Consider the following 13507-nt stretch of genomic DNA (forward strand, 5'->3'; position numbering starts at 1 on the left):
CTCTGAGAGGTTAGTAAAGGTAGTCTGCAGTCGAGCCATTCCATACCAAACATACTGCCATCTGTTTATGTTTTCAAACTCCGAGCCTATGGGATTTGGCCAAATCAACTCCATAGGTCACACAATAGCTTTCCAGCTAAGCACTCTGGCTGGTATTATTGCTCTGTGTATAAGCCACTTACCCCCTCACAATAACTATCTGAACTGTAAATACTCAAATGGCCTGTACCATAAAGTCCCAAACAGATTCTGAAAGGATTTCATGTCTAGGAATGAGTGGTATGTCTGGCAGTAACAGACAGCTTAGCCCACTCTGAAAATGAAAACTGTGTTTTGAGACATATGCATGTTGGGGTGGGTTCAAGGTTGACCCAGGGCAGGAAATTTGTCTTTTTAGTAACCTGCCAGACTAATTTAGCTGCCTTTAGCGATGATCTCCGTGTCTATAACTCCAAAAATTGATGGTCACCAAATTCCAGTTCTAATCAGGCTATTGTAATTATTATTACTATTATTATTATTATTATTATTAGCAGTAGTAGTAGTAGTAGTAGTAGTAGACCCTTCAACCTGCATTCAGACACTTTCACAAGAATTTGAACACAAGGTGTGAAAATGTATGACATTATTGCATTGACTTTATGGCAGTTTTCACTCAAATTGCTTCGATCGTTCTCTACTATTCTAATCATTCTATTGCTTTTGCTTTTTCTGTCATTTTTGTTAAAGCTTTTTTTTTTTAAAAAAAAGAATAGAAATATTTTACTCTTGAACTATAAACTGATAGGTCGCATCAGTAGCTGCTTATGAAAGACTTCAAAAAGCCTTTAAATAAAAGTGAAAGACCCTGATTGACCCCTGGGGTTCCCTTGACCCCACTTTGTGAACACTTGCTTCATAACTGATAAGTGAGCTTGTGTTATTTTGAGTGTGTAACTACAAATCAAGCCAGGAGGTATGTAGGTCTTCTGCTGATTTGAATAAGCTTCCAATTCTGTACACATGACACACATTTGTTGTTTTGCTCAGTTTTCTTTGAGTAAATCCTTCTGATACATTTTTGGTGTCATGAGGAAAGGGCAGGGATTTTGAGAATTGAGTCAAAGTGGCTCATGATAAAATAATTTTAACTTCCGGTAAGGGAACCTTGCGGGTATGACCCACTAAAGTCTCCTCATTGCACGTGAGGTAGGGGTGGGAGGGAGGGGGAGAGAGAGAGCGAGAGAAAGACAGGAGAGGAGGAGGGGGGGGGGGTCACCTTTGTGCAAATATATCAGGCAAGAAGACTGCCACCCGCATCAGATTTCTGTGTGAATGTGTGTGTGAGGGTGAGAGGCACTCCTTTGCAGAGAGTGAGTGAGAGAGAGAGAGAGAGAGAGAGAGAGAGAGAGAGAGAGAGAGAGAGAGAGAGAGCCTAGAAAGCTTTGGAGCATTGAAAGAAGACGGAAGACTTGCTGCTGCCACATTTCCTCACCCTTCAAGCAAAAACCAAGTGACTACTATTTCTTCCAAAAAAAAAAGAAAGAAGAAAAGTTTGAGTCGAGAAAGCAGCAATGGACGGGATAAGACTCGGACGCGCGTCGCTTGTGTGCACCTTGCTGCTCTGGGCTTTGCAAGGTAAGACTGATACTTTCCGCTACATTTGTTAAGTTCTGCCCCTCTGTAACAACTTTATAATGCGTTGGACACGGTGCTACTTCTTTTCCATGGCTTGGGGCTACAGATTTATACTTTCCTCTTTAGCGGAGTTTCCGAGGGCACGTCTGCACATGCCAGTGGCTCTCGATATTGTCCCGCTAAATCAAACACGTTGTGTCGCTTTATATTCTTGAATGATGCTGTACAACCTGCTCGAATACACTCAACACACACCGACAACAGGTGGAAACAAGGATTACGTCAACATTTATCGAAACTAGTCCATTTGTTAAACTTTTATGAAAGAACTGCAGCAGCTGGTATTTGGCGCAGCCCCGACGTATCCAGGCTCTTTGAAGTTGTGCGGGAAATTTCTGCTCAGCACCTGAGTGCACTTGTTGTCGCACAGGACTGCGGCAGACTTTCCTCCGCTGCCAATCATCCAAAGAGAGCCAAACCGCAACTACGCAGCCCGGTTGAAACATTGAGCTGCCAAACGAAACCCCCTGTTGAACAATAATTTTCATGTTTAATTAAATTTACAAAACAAAACACACACACACACAGACACACACACACACAAAACACCCTTTCAAATCCTTGGATCACACACGCCTTTACTCCCCAGCAGTGAGCGGTAATAACGCTTTTATTTTGAAAGACCATGTGGCCAGTATTTGTGTCTCATTCCTTGCAGCCTGGCTGCTGTTCTGCAGCTCTCAGCGCTTTGATGTTTGGGGTGTGTTTCCTCACAGTGCACCTCATCATCATCATCTTCATCACCACCACCCAGGGGAGCTTAGGGCTCTTATGATCCTTTTCAAAAGAAAGTTACAAATTATTGACCAAATCCAGCAATTCTTCTATTAGAATCTGTGTCTGGAGTTTATTGACCTCGTTGTACTAGATCTAGATTTCAAGTACTGCCAGCGAGATTACGGCTCTACTGTATTTTATGAGTCTCTTTTTGTGCTACTGGAATATATTTCACGTCTTTAATGATCTTCCAGAATGTATTATAGATTTCATTTATGTTTTCCAACCGTTTGAATTGTAAATGTAGTGCAGAAATGCCCTTGTGATTGCGTGCTGGTCCAAATCAAATTTGCAAGATTGCTTTGAGGCATTTTTTTTTCAAACATATTTCTAATGCTTCTCCTCAGCCTGTGGTGGTTTGAAGCAAGCAGAGCTGAAGGGCGGGGCTGTAGCACAGGGCGACTCCCCTCCGCCCCCCCCCCCTTCTCTAGTGTTCTCTACAAAGTCTCTCACGGTATTCACTTTTATATATTTCCTTTTATTTAATTTATTAAATCACAACGTTCTCTGCATCAACCTTGAGTTGACTTGCAGTTTTGGTCTTCTCTCCTGCTTCATCTTACCCCCCCACCCACCCACCCCCGACATCCTTGAATGACTCCTCCCTCCTTTCAGATCTCAGAGAGTTGTTGTGCTTTTCTGTCCGTCTGCTCTCTGTGGCGCCTTTTAACAGGTGCCTCCTAAAAGGTGCTTCATAATGGACGCAGTGTAGAACCCAGCCATCTCTCTCTGTACAGCTGTGGTGCATTGATTTCAAGTCTTGGCTTCAGCTGAACTCTACGCCTCTCTGAAGTCTACTTAAGTCAAAGGGAAAGAAAAGCAAAGTTCATGGAAGAAAACATTTGGCAAATGTGATTTTTGAACTATCTCTCCCCCCTCTCCCTCTGCATCCAGCATACTTTAGTCTAATAATAGCAGCTCTTGTAGGGTCTCAGCGGGATTCTGTCACACAGACCCACATTCCCACAATTACTGGTCACACACTTGCAACTTCCAACTATGTCAACGAGCATGAGAGTGCACTAAACAGAACCACGGGACACGTAACACGCAGCTCTCCTTGGGTTTGTTGTCTCCTCCGAGTGCATCTACATGTTTGTTAGCATGTCGCTGTCACACACGGATAGGTGGCGCACGGCAACGCAGAGCCCGGCATGCTCGTACCCAGGATCATGCTGACCTTCTGACCTGCTCACTCAGACGTGCTCCTGAAAGGTTCCTCTCCGACGCTCCTGAGATGCCATTGCCTTTTTGCCGCTAAGGCACTGACAGCAAAAACATGCTTAGATGTAACTTTATTTTAAGTTTCTATAATATATGATAGCATGAATAATTAAAATAACACAGCTTTTAAAACTGATGGTGAAGAAGAAACACACACTCTCCCCCAAAAGAAATGTGTCTTCTTAACTTCTTGACTTTTAAGTTTGAGGGAGCAAAGAGAACAAAGTGACATTAAAGCGTGCAGGAATAGGTATAGGAAAGAAGTGGTGGAATGAGTCAGAGACTCCAAAGTGGTGGAGAACAAGTGGAAAGAATCGTAGTGACAAGCATCAGCTGAGTTCAAGGTGTTCGCCTCTAACACGCAGAGTCAGCCTCTTTGTCTATGGCCACCTTAATTCCCCACAGTCATTTCCTCACTTTTAATTTCTGTCCCCCCCCTGCAAGCATCGCATCAGAAGTGCACCCCCTGCAGTCATGTGTAATTATTATGGTATTAAGCCAGAAAAAAGAGCCATTTAGCCATGAGGAGATAAAAGCCAGCAGGGCCTCCCTCCTCTTCGGGCAGCAAAGACACACATGTATACTTTTAATGCATTACAGTTAATTTTACATAAAATAGGCACAATCCTGTACAGTTTCCCGTATGATGTAACTACAAATTGCGGTATTCTGATGTTATGCAATAGTGGTAACCCTATATATTTCTTGACGGATTGAAAGTAGCTGCTTTGGGAAGAGCAAGTCCATATTTGCCCACTTCTTATCATGTAGGTCTTTGGGGGAGTGGGTCTTTAAAAGGTGTGGCTTTAATTATTGAGGTTATTCATTCCCATCAGTCATTTGTTGGTTTTGAGTGTGTTTGTGTGTGTGTGTGTGTGTGTGTGTGTGTGTGTGTGTGTGTGTGTGTGTGTGTGCGTGCGTGCGTGCTTGCGTGTGTACTTGTGTGTGAGAGATAGACAGTAGCAGAGTACATGGAATTAGTGGCATTCCTCTGGACACGTCAAAACTCGCTCTTCCATGTTTGTTTGCCATCACTTCAAGTTCCATGGAAAAGGACATCCTCCCGTGCTTTAAAACCCCCTCTCACCACAAGTCACACTCAATAATCCCTGAACAAACAAGCAGCCACAATGTGGTTGTAAGTGCAAAACTGGAGTTTGCTGCATTCTTTAGTGTGTTCTACGTAGCTGAACACCCAGGAGACGCTAGTTAAGCATTAGCCAGTTAAATAAAGGACAGGTTAATGGGTGTGAGGGAAACTCGTGAAGAGGTTTTGGAGCTACAGTCACCCTTTTTTACATAGTCGGTTTATGTTTATATTTGCTGTGAAAGACACATAAAAGTTAATTAGAGCAGTTTGATCGTGATTCATGCTCTGTGATTTTAGCTGGTGAGCTGGCAGTCAGTACCAGTAGGCATCTGGGTATGAGCAGCTGGAAGGGTGCCTCCACGTGGTTAATCCCAATTTGAAGTCAGTTAGCAAGAATGATGTGGTACACACACAGATGTAAAAGTTTATCTCCCTTGCATTTACCACCCTGGCATCCTCTATCACAGGGGCCTATTATGCTCATTTCCAGCTTTTTTATTCAGCGGCTCCACTAGAGTACCTTTGCCCGGTTCAGTTCACAATCCTTATTTATCTTACTGTGGCTCCTCAGTTCATCCTCTTTATGAAACAAACCCTTTAGCTCCTATCTTTGCAAAGCCCCTCTCCTTAAAAGGCCGCATTTGGCATATCTAGAAGTATGCCTAGCGCCCAGACTTTGTTTGAGTAAACTAAAAGCAAACTGTAAACCAACATGTAACATGAAAACCCTAAACTTGAGGAATACTTCTGAGGGGAGCGGCGGCAAAAACTTCAGAGAACGACTGATCGTTGGAGGGGCACGTCGCTGTACTTCGTGGGTGTGCTGTGCCTGCAGCAGATGATCCCATAAAATCATCCGAGCTCACATCAACTGGTTGTGAAAGTCGAGGCAGAAACTTTGAAAATGTAGAATTCAGAACAGTCTGATGCTTTTTTGCTCACAGGATTTACTTTTACATACTTTACTATTTGAATTCCCTCCACGTTTAATGTGAATATCAGATGTTATGTGACAGGACAGGAAGCGAAACTAGGTTCCCTGTAAGTGCTTCACAGGGCTGCGGCTAAATTGCCTTCACAGACGCTCATATGGACAGAAATTATGTATTTCTCCTGATTATCTTGTTATATGTTCTCACCTTTCTCCAGCTGTCTTGTCTCTGTTTGACCCTACAACCCCAATGTTTTAGGAAAGGTCATCTGATGCCCAGCTCTACTTGTGCATGTGTGTGCTTGCTGAGATTTACCGTGTTGTCCTTGCCTGCATCGGCCACTGTGCTTTTGTGCATGGTTTCACAGTTAATGACCCTGCATAGCATCAGGAAGATTGCCCGCTGTGCTTTAGTGGGACTGTTTGCTTTTACACCCATCTCAAGGACCATTCTTTTACAGATTTATGGCCACTATTGACAATTTAAAAACGGGAATCAGACACCCCCCCCCCCCCCACCCCACACACACACACACACACGCTGGCATTTTCATCCTTTTTAAAGCACTCATTCCAGAATAGTCTGCTGTTTTTGAAAATGTCGTAGAGTTCCATTTACCTTGATCGAGCAAACAAATAGATTCATAAATAGTAAAGTTAGAAGAGCAGGAGGGTGAAAATAACCTGGCCAGGCGGTTTTTTGGTTGTTTGTTTTTCTTTTGTGGTGAAAGGTCGTTCCTGTTCTGGTGGAGCTATCATGTCATTAGTGGGAGTGTAACGGAGGGAAGGAAGGGAGACGCTAGGAAGGGATGGACAGAGTGAGAGAGAGAGATCAAGGGATGGGATGAGAGATGATTAAAGCTGACTATTGTGTTGCCACTGTGCAGTCTTGTTGCTCTTGTCTCCAGGGAGGAAGATGGTGCTGATGGGTAATTTCAAATGCAGCCTTGAAAAGAGGCTCCATGGCTCTGTATGTGTCCTTGTCTCTTCATGTGTATTTGATGGTGGTAGTAGTAGCAGCTGGGTGGGTGGGGGGGGGGGGGGTTGCAATTCAGGGTTGCAACAAAATTGAAAATTCACAAAGCTCTTACGGGAGAGGAGGTTAAGTGCTGCCTATCCATTTATTGGGATGGAGCTGTAGCAAGATGAGGGTAAGAGCCTGTATTTCTCAGTGTGTTTGGAGTAGCAATAAAAAAAGCTGCTCCTTGAGACACACAGTTCAAAAATCTGTGTCATGGTAAACAGCAGTGAAATGATTTTTCACCACATGTGTTGTCCAGTTAAAAAAAATAAAGTAAATAGTTTCTTAAAGTGTGACAAAACAAGCCCACATGATAAAGGCAGATATACGGGCAGCAGCAGCAAACACCAGCGAGTATGTCAGGATTGAGGAGCAGCATTTAATGAAGAATGTCATGGTAAAGCTTGGATCTGTGGCCAAGAAGATCATTTTCTGGCAGTAGAGAAGAAATCCTAACCCCTGCACCCCTCCAACCCTAAACCCTCCATCTGACTGCTGGCTGGCAGAGGGTCCTCTGGGACCCTCAAGCTGTTGCTTTGCAGACATCAACAGTTGCCTCAACAGCAGTTGTTGAATGCACCCCTTCAAACAGCCCTGTCACTCCCCGTCCAGTGCGTGCGTGCACACACACACACACACACACACACGCACACACACACACACTGGGTATCATTACCCCCTCATTACTTACTCCACTGGATAGGGTGGCACAGTAAAACAGTTTTTATGTTCTTCCTGCCTGATGTGTGCATCTCTCAAACCAGGGAGGTGTGAATGCGATGATGAATAGTTTCATTCCATGCGAAGTATCTCGGGTACCCCACCCTTTTACAGCGTCAGCTGTAACTGGCTCCAGCCCCCCTTGACCCCATGTGAGATGGACGGTGAGGCTAATGGCCTGCTGTTGAGGAGGGATTGAGTTTCCATGGGTTTCCAAAAATTCGATCCCTCACTTGGTTGCAATTGTGTTTCCAAAACGCTTGGTTAGGGTGATGTTCTCCTTTCGTAAAAATAGACGAAAGATGCATCACTTTCAAAGAGACTCTGATACACCGAGGCTTCTTCGTGACTGCCAGCTGTTTTTCCATCATCAGCATCATCTTTGATGCCCCCAAACTTTGTCTTTGTCTCCCGACAGCATGCAACATGACCAAAACTCACTTGCATGAAATACCAATTACAGCTCATCCAAATGGAAGTAATTCCTCAATACCTCGATGTTTGCTGGTAGGTTGCCTAGATGACTAATTTAGTTTCTGGGTTTGTAACTTCTTTTGCTGTTCAGTTAAAGTCAAGCGTTGTGTGTCTTATACTGCCTCTTACCTTGTTTGATTAAAATGCACCAAATTCCCATTTCCTATTTGCAACATTTCTAAAGTTCACTTGAAATTCACTTGATGATCAATGGAAACATAAATTGAGAGCACACTCCTAACTTACTTTGCTTACATCTTAGATGATCTCCCTCACATCTTTGGGTATTTATTTGGCATACCTGGGAAATTAATCTGTAAAATGCCTTTTCATGATTTGTGCACTTCCCCTCCCAATGAGGCATCATTTTAAGAAAGATCACATCTAAACTGCACCTCTGACCCAGTAATTCCAACCTCCTAAGGAGTCTTTTCAGAAATATGAGCAAAGAGTCCCAAGGATTTTCTTTTCCTTGCTTATCTCTGCCACACAGAGATAAGCAGGAGATGAGGGTGACTAAAAGTTCATTGGATTTGTGTTTACCTGTGCGGATACTGTACATGTGCATGTGTGCAAATTTACTCAAAAGGTAGGCCAAGTCCACAATGATTGCATTTCTCTCGTTTGAATCACTTTTCACTCCCAATCTCCTTCTTCCATCTGTCAGCGAACATTCCTGCACCCCTCTGTCTTTAATCTAGTTAATGGTTAAGCAGCGGTGGTTAACCTCCCCAGTGAGGCTGGTCACTGTTTGACAATGAGATCTTATTGCTTTAACTGGGCCGGGGGGACCTGAGAGACAGGAGTGGTAACATTAATCCTCCAGGATGTGAAGGAAGAGGAGGAGTGGTGGATGGAGGAGGGGGTGTTGTACAAGTGGAGGTGTTTGTGAATGAGATTCACAGGTTGCGTTTATGTTACGCGTTCATACAATATTCTGCTCCGTGGGTTGGTTGTTGAGTATGACTTAGTGTCTGTGAAACAAAGGGGATCCACATGTTACCTGAGAGTTAGAGACAAACATCACTGAACCAGTGTCAGTTTTCACGGCTACCCAGTCAGGCCCTAAGGACATAACTTGTCTTTGTTTTATTGAAGTTTTGAAACAACGACCACAGCATTAAAGTTGTAGCTGTGCCTCTCTGCCTGTGTGAACTTGACTTTGAAAGAGAGGAGAAGATGAGTAAAGTTACAGTGCTCTGACTGTTAATGTCTCCTCAAGTCTCATCCTGTTTTTGTACCTCAGTATGAGTTTCTTCTCTGTTCGTTACATTTCTCCATGGGATTCTCTGCAAGTGTCTCTAACACACCCTGCTTCATGCTTAGCTCTCGCTGGTATCACCGTCTTTAGCTTTACATCTCATCAGCTAACCTTGTCTTACCCTCCATCATTTGTCTGTCTCCCCATCGGAGACCAGAATATGGTATTATGAAAATAAGAATAATACAGAACATACACAGACATGTAATTATCACAACGGCCTGAACCGAAGGAGCTGTCAAAGCAGGGTAATTCTCAGTGACAAACAGCTCAACTGACGATAACATTTAAGCCAGAGGGGGGTGGACTTACGTCACTCTCCATTTGTAACTGTATTTGTGAAGTTTTGGTGTCAAGTGCGTGAGTGGCTATCTACAGATCCATTAAAGCATTTTTAGACTTGTTTTCGTTGGAAATTTCCTCCCTGAATTTCCTGATGTATCAATATTCTGTAAATATGAGGAGACTCAGGTTTCATAGCTTCATTTTGATTTCATCCAGCAAAGAAAAAAAGTACAAGCTTGCTCCTGGTGTATAGGAATATTTAATCCAAAATCAATAGCGTTCAATTGAGTTATAACTCCATCAGGCTACATGATTCTCAATTACACATCTGTACAACCTGAAGAACAACAAACATTAGGGATAGTTATTGTAGGATAATGTTAGACTTACAGAGTGGTTAACTGATTTAGCCTCTTGTTATTAAGGGCTAAAGTGATTATAACCTCAGTGTTTTGCCTCCTGAGCATCTTGCAGTAGCAGCAAGTCCAAACTGAGTTAACCATTATTCATCCTGGATGGTTAGGATCATATCATCGTTTACATTCTGACACTTGTGAATCCTGAGTTTTGTAGATGTTTGGCATTTTTTCGAGCAGCCATATGGAGTGTTTAGAGTGCCGTCGAGGTCCAGTACAAGGAGCTTTGACAACCCCCTTTGAACCCTGCTCACTCACATAACCCCCCCCCCCACACACACACACACACACACACACACACTTCAGGATTTGTCTGTGTAGAGAATGATGAAAGATGCACTGACTCCCCATGTCAATTAGCAGTTCAGGAGTGTGTGTGTGTGTGTGTGTGTGTGTGTGTGTGTGTGTGTGTGTGTGAGTGAGTGTGTGAGTGTGTGTGTGTGTGTGTGTGTGTCTCCATTGAAAGAAGTGTGTAAGGGTGGGGTATGGGGTTGGTTAATGGCAGGGGCAGAGAGGACACATGTTCAATAATAAGGGCTGACAAAGGAGGACAGGCGGAGGGAGGGAGGATGGGAGGATGGGAGGATGATTGAGCACTCACCAATTTTTTTTCATTGTCTCAGTCCTCAACAGAGGGCTATGTAATTAACGATACTCGTATTTACAAGATAAATAGATTTTAAGATTGTTCGAAGATTGTGGGGCTTGTATGAGAGCTCACATCCATATGTGATGTAGCCCTAGGAGTCAATGCAGCACTTGTAATGTATTTTTCAGTGAGGTCTTTGTCTCTCAGTACCTGAACAAGGCTACATTGTTAAGACATTCCTGTTGGCTGTTGGAATGCAGGTATTAATACTGGGGTGATTACACACGCAGCAGAGACAAAGAAAGACAAGGAGAGGGAAGGAAAGAAAGGAGAGAGGGGTGGAGAGGAGGTGTAGAGTGAAGGGCGAGGAGGCACGCAGCACATGGAGGCACAGTGAAAGGGAGACCCGGATGAACAGTGGTACTTATTGGTGTATAAATTTTGGGTGTAATTGTGCAGAAATGGTGAATGCATGTGTTCAAGCATGTGAACCTACACACTCACAGGTGTGTGGGAATGACTGTGTCTGGGCACTTTAATATGTGCCTGGAATGCATTTCCCATTAACTGAACTAACACTGCAGTGTGTGTGTGTGTGTGTGTGTGTGTGTGTACACGGCAATGCAGAGTTAGCACTGGGTGGGGGACGGGACCATGCTGTGTGTGTGGGCCTCCGTCACTTGGTCAGATCTGTCAGGAGCATGTGAACATTACAACGACCTAACTAAGAACTAGAATCCGGATTTAACAAATTTTATAAATAAGTCTGTGTGTGTGTGTGTGTGTGTGTGTGTGTGTGTGTGTGTGTGTGTGTGTGTGTGTGCGCGCAATCCAACCACGATGGCAGTACCAGCTGGTGATGGGACACCGGTGTACTTGTGAACTTGTACAAGAGCCCACCAGTGCACCAGAGGGGCCCTCAGACTCTCATTCACCTCTCCCTAACCTCACTTCTCTCTTGCCTATTATGTTAAAATTCAATACCAGATGTGTTTTCCTCCTTCAACCAAATCAGGGATGTTGTAGGAAATCAAAGTCAAGGTTTGATATTCTGTATTCTTAGTTCCCCTGTCCGTGTTGTGTGCCAGTGCTTGTGGCTTCTGGTGGCCAGCTGGTGATATATATGATCCAGGCTTTCAGTTAAGATGCTGGCCTCATTGGCAAGGGAATCAACAAGAAAGTGCAAGCCAAAAAATCTACCATCTACACCCTTTTCCGTAGCCCCTCACCCACACAAACCCCCCTGCCTTGGCCCATCTGTTTGTGCATGTGTGCCTGTGTGGTGATGGTTTGGGGCAGTTGGTGTAACGGTTCAGGAGATCATTGGAGAGCATGGGCCACCATCGGCATGACAGGGCAAACAAAGTCAAAGCACTGGATGCAGCAGTAACCTTTCCCGAATGCTATCTTTGTCTCAAATTCTCAGGGATATTCTCTATTCTGGAGCAGTTTGAGGATGGTTGAACTGGTACTGGCTAAATAATGGCTGTCCTGTGGCTTCCCACCTGTTCTCTCCTCCCTTCCTCTGGCTACATCCGAGTGTCAGAACAGGACCTCCTGTCCTTTATCTTTCATTTTCTTCCACCCACATTTTGCTGCTTTCTGTCCTTATCACTTTCTTCAACATGTCCCGTGGGCAGAGCCAACATATGAAAAAGGACAAAGGAAATGGTGGCTGTGACTTTTAAGTCACTGTCTGCACCCTCTGTCCTCATTTCTTTTGTCGCTGTCTTGCCATTTTGCAAGATGACATTTTTTGCCACCTTCTTTCTATTCCTCTTTTTCTCTGGCCTTTCCTTTCCCTATTTCTACCACTACTCTCTCTGGTTCCTGTCTTCCACTAATTTGATTTTGCGTCCTGCATATCAAAGCCTTTCTATACTTCTCTCTCTCTCTCTCTCTCTCTCTCTCTCTCTCGCTGCTGTTTCTTTTTTTTTCTTGTTTGTCTCACTTTTCCCACTCCACTATGTGGTCAGAGCCCCTGCAGTGGATTATCAGCCAGTTGACTCACAGAGGGCAGCCAAGGCTCTAGTACAAACATGAGACAATATCCAAATGATTGGCTGGTTGGCTGTGGACCGTGGAAACAAGCCTCCATATCAGCCTGAGCCAGGCTCGGTCCACAGGTCTGCCCGTGAACCGCATTAGCTGCTAACACTGACACACTGCAGTGCCTCTGTTTGCTTGCAGCAGCTGGCTTTGCTAGACTACAATCCAAAATGGATTGAATTATCAGATAAATACAGAAGCCACTATCAGTTGTTTCCACATAAATCTGTGCTGTGTAATTGTGTATGTGGGTGGCAAATGGAGCTTGAATTATTGTGACTCAAACCTCACATTATGAATAATTTATCAATGTATTAATAAATGACTGTGATCAATCTCGGAAGGATGACTAAGTGAGGAGGTTGGTGAAATTTGCACAATAAATGCCAGAGCAGAAATATGTTCCGTAAGCATGAAAAGGGTCAATTAGTGAAGCCTCCACCTCACTTATGGATGCTTGTCACAAAGATCGATATAAACAAAAACAGTGCGGATAAGTAATTGCTGTCATCTAATCAGGACCTGGACAGATTCCAAAAGAGGCAGAACAGGAGGTTGTTATCAGTCTTTACAACAGCCTGAACCCATCGCTCCAAGCCATCTTATGGGCCTGGAAATGCCACATCAACAAGCCTCAAGTAGCATTGTAGCAACAGAAAGCTACTTCCCGTAGCATGAGTAACAGACAGTTGATGCAGCCAACTAAGAAGTTAAGAATACTGCCAGTAAAGATGAAAAGCCTGACTTTATCTTACTTAGATTTGAAAATACCACAATTCTTGGCTCTGAACCGCCGGCTTCAGCTGATGTCATGGCCAGTGCCTCTGTCTAATTAGGTTTATAGAGAACTTGCAGCAGGGAGAAGTTTTGAATTCAAGAAAAAGTCTCAGTATCTTGACATGATGTTACTAAAATTAAATTAGAATTCATATAAACATGTTAGTTTCCCTGACATCTGTGTTTCCAAGGCGGGACGAACATGTCCCAGTAATG

At 43.9% G+C, this 13507-nt stretch overlaps 1 protein-coding gene across 1 annotated transcript in view; it reads left to right on the forward strand.

The window, feature by feature from the left end:
• Positions 1 to 1309: 1309 nt before the first annotated feature.
• The window catches only part of bcam (basal cell adhesion molecule (Lutheran blood group)), a 49526-nt gene continuing 37328 nt past the window's right edge, over positions 1310 to 13507 (forward strand). Inside the window, exon 1 of the mRNA XM_086218070.1 lies at positions 1310 to 1617. Coding sequence (XP_086074196.1) covers positions 1554 to 1617 — 64 coding nt within the window. The 5' untranslated portion in view covers positions 1310 to 1553. The remainder of the gene's footprint in view (positions 1618 to 13507) is intronic.

The sequence above is a fragment of the Aulostomus chinensis genome, chromosome 11 (assembly GCF_037954235.1).
Source record: "Aulostomus chinensis isolate RoL2024-O1b breed Wild chromosome 11, RoL_Achi_v1.0, whole genome shotgun sequence".
Taxonomy (NCBI): Eukaryota; Metazoa; Chordata; class Actinopteri; order Syngnathiformes; family Aulostomidae; genus Aulostomus; species Aulostomus chinensis.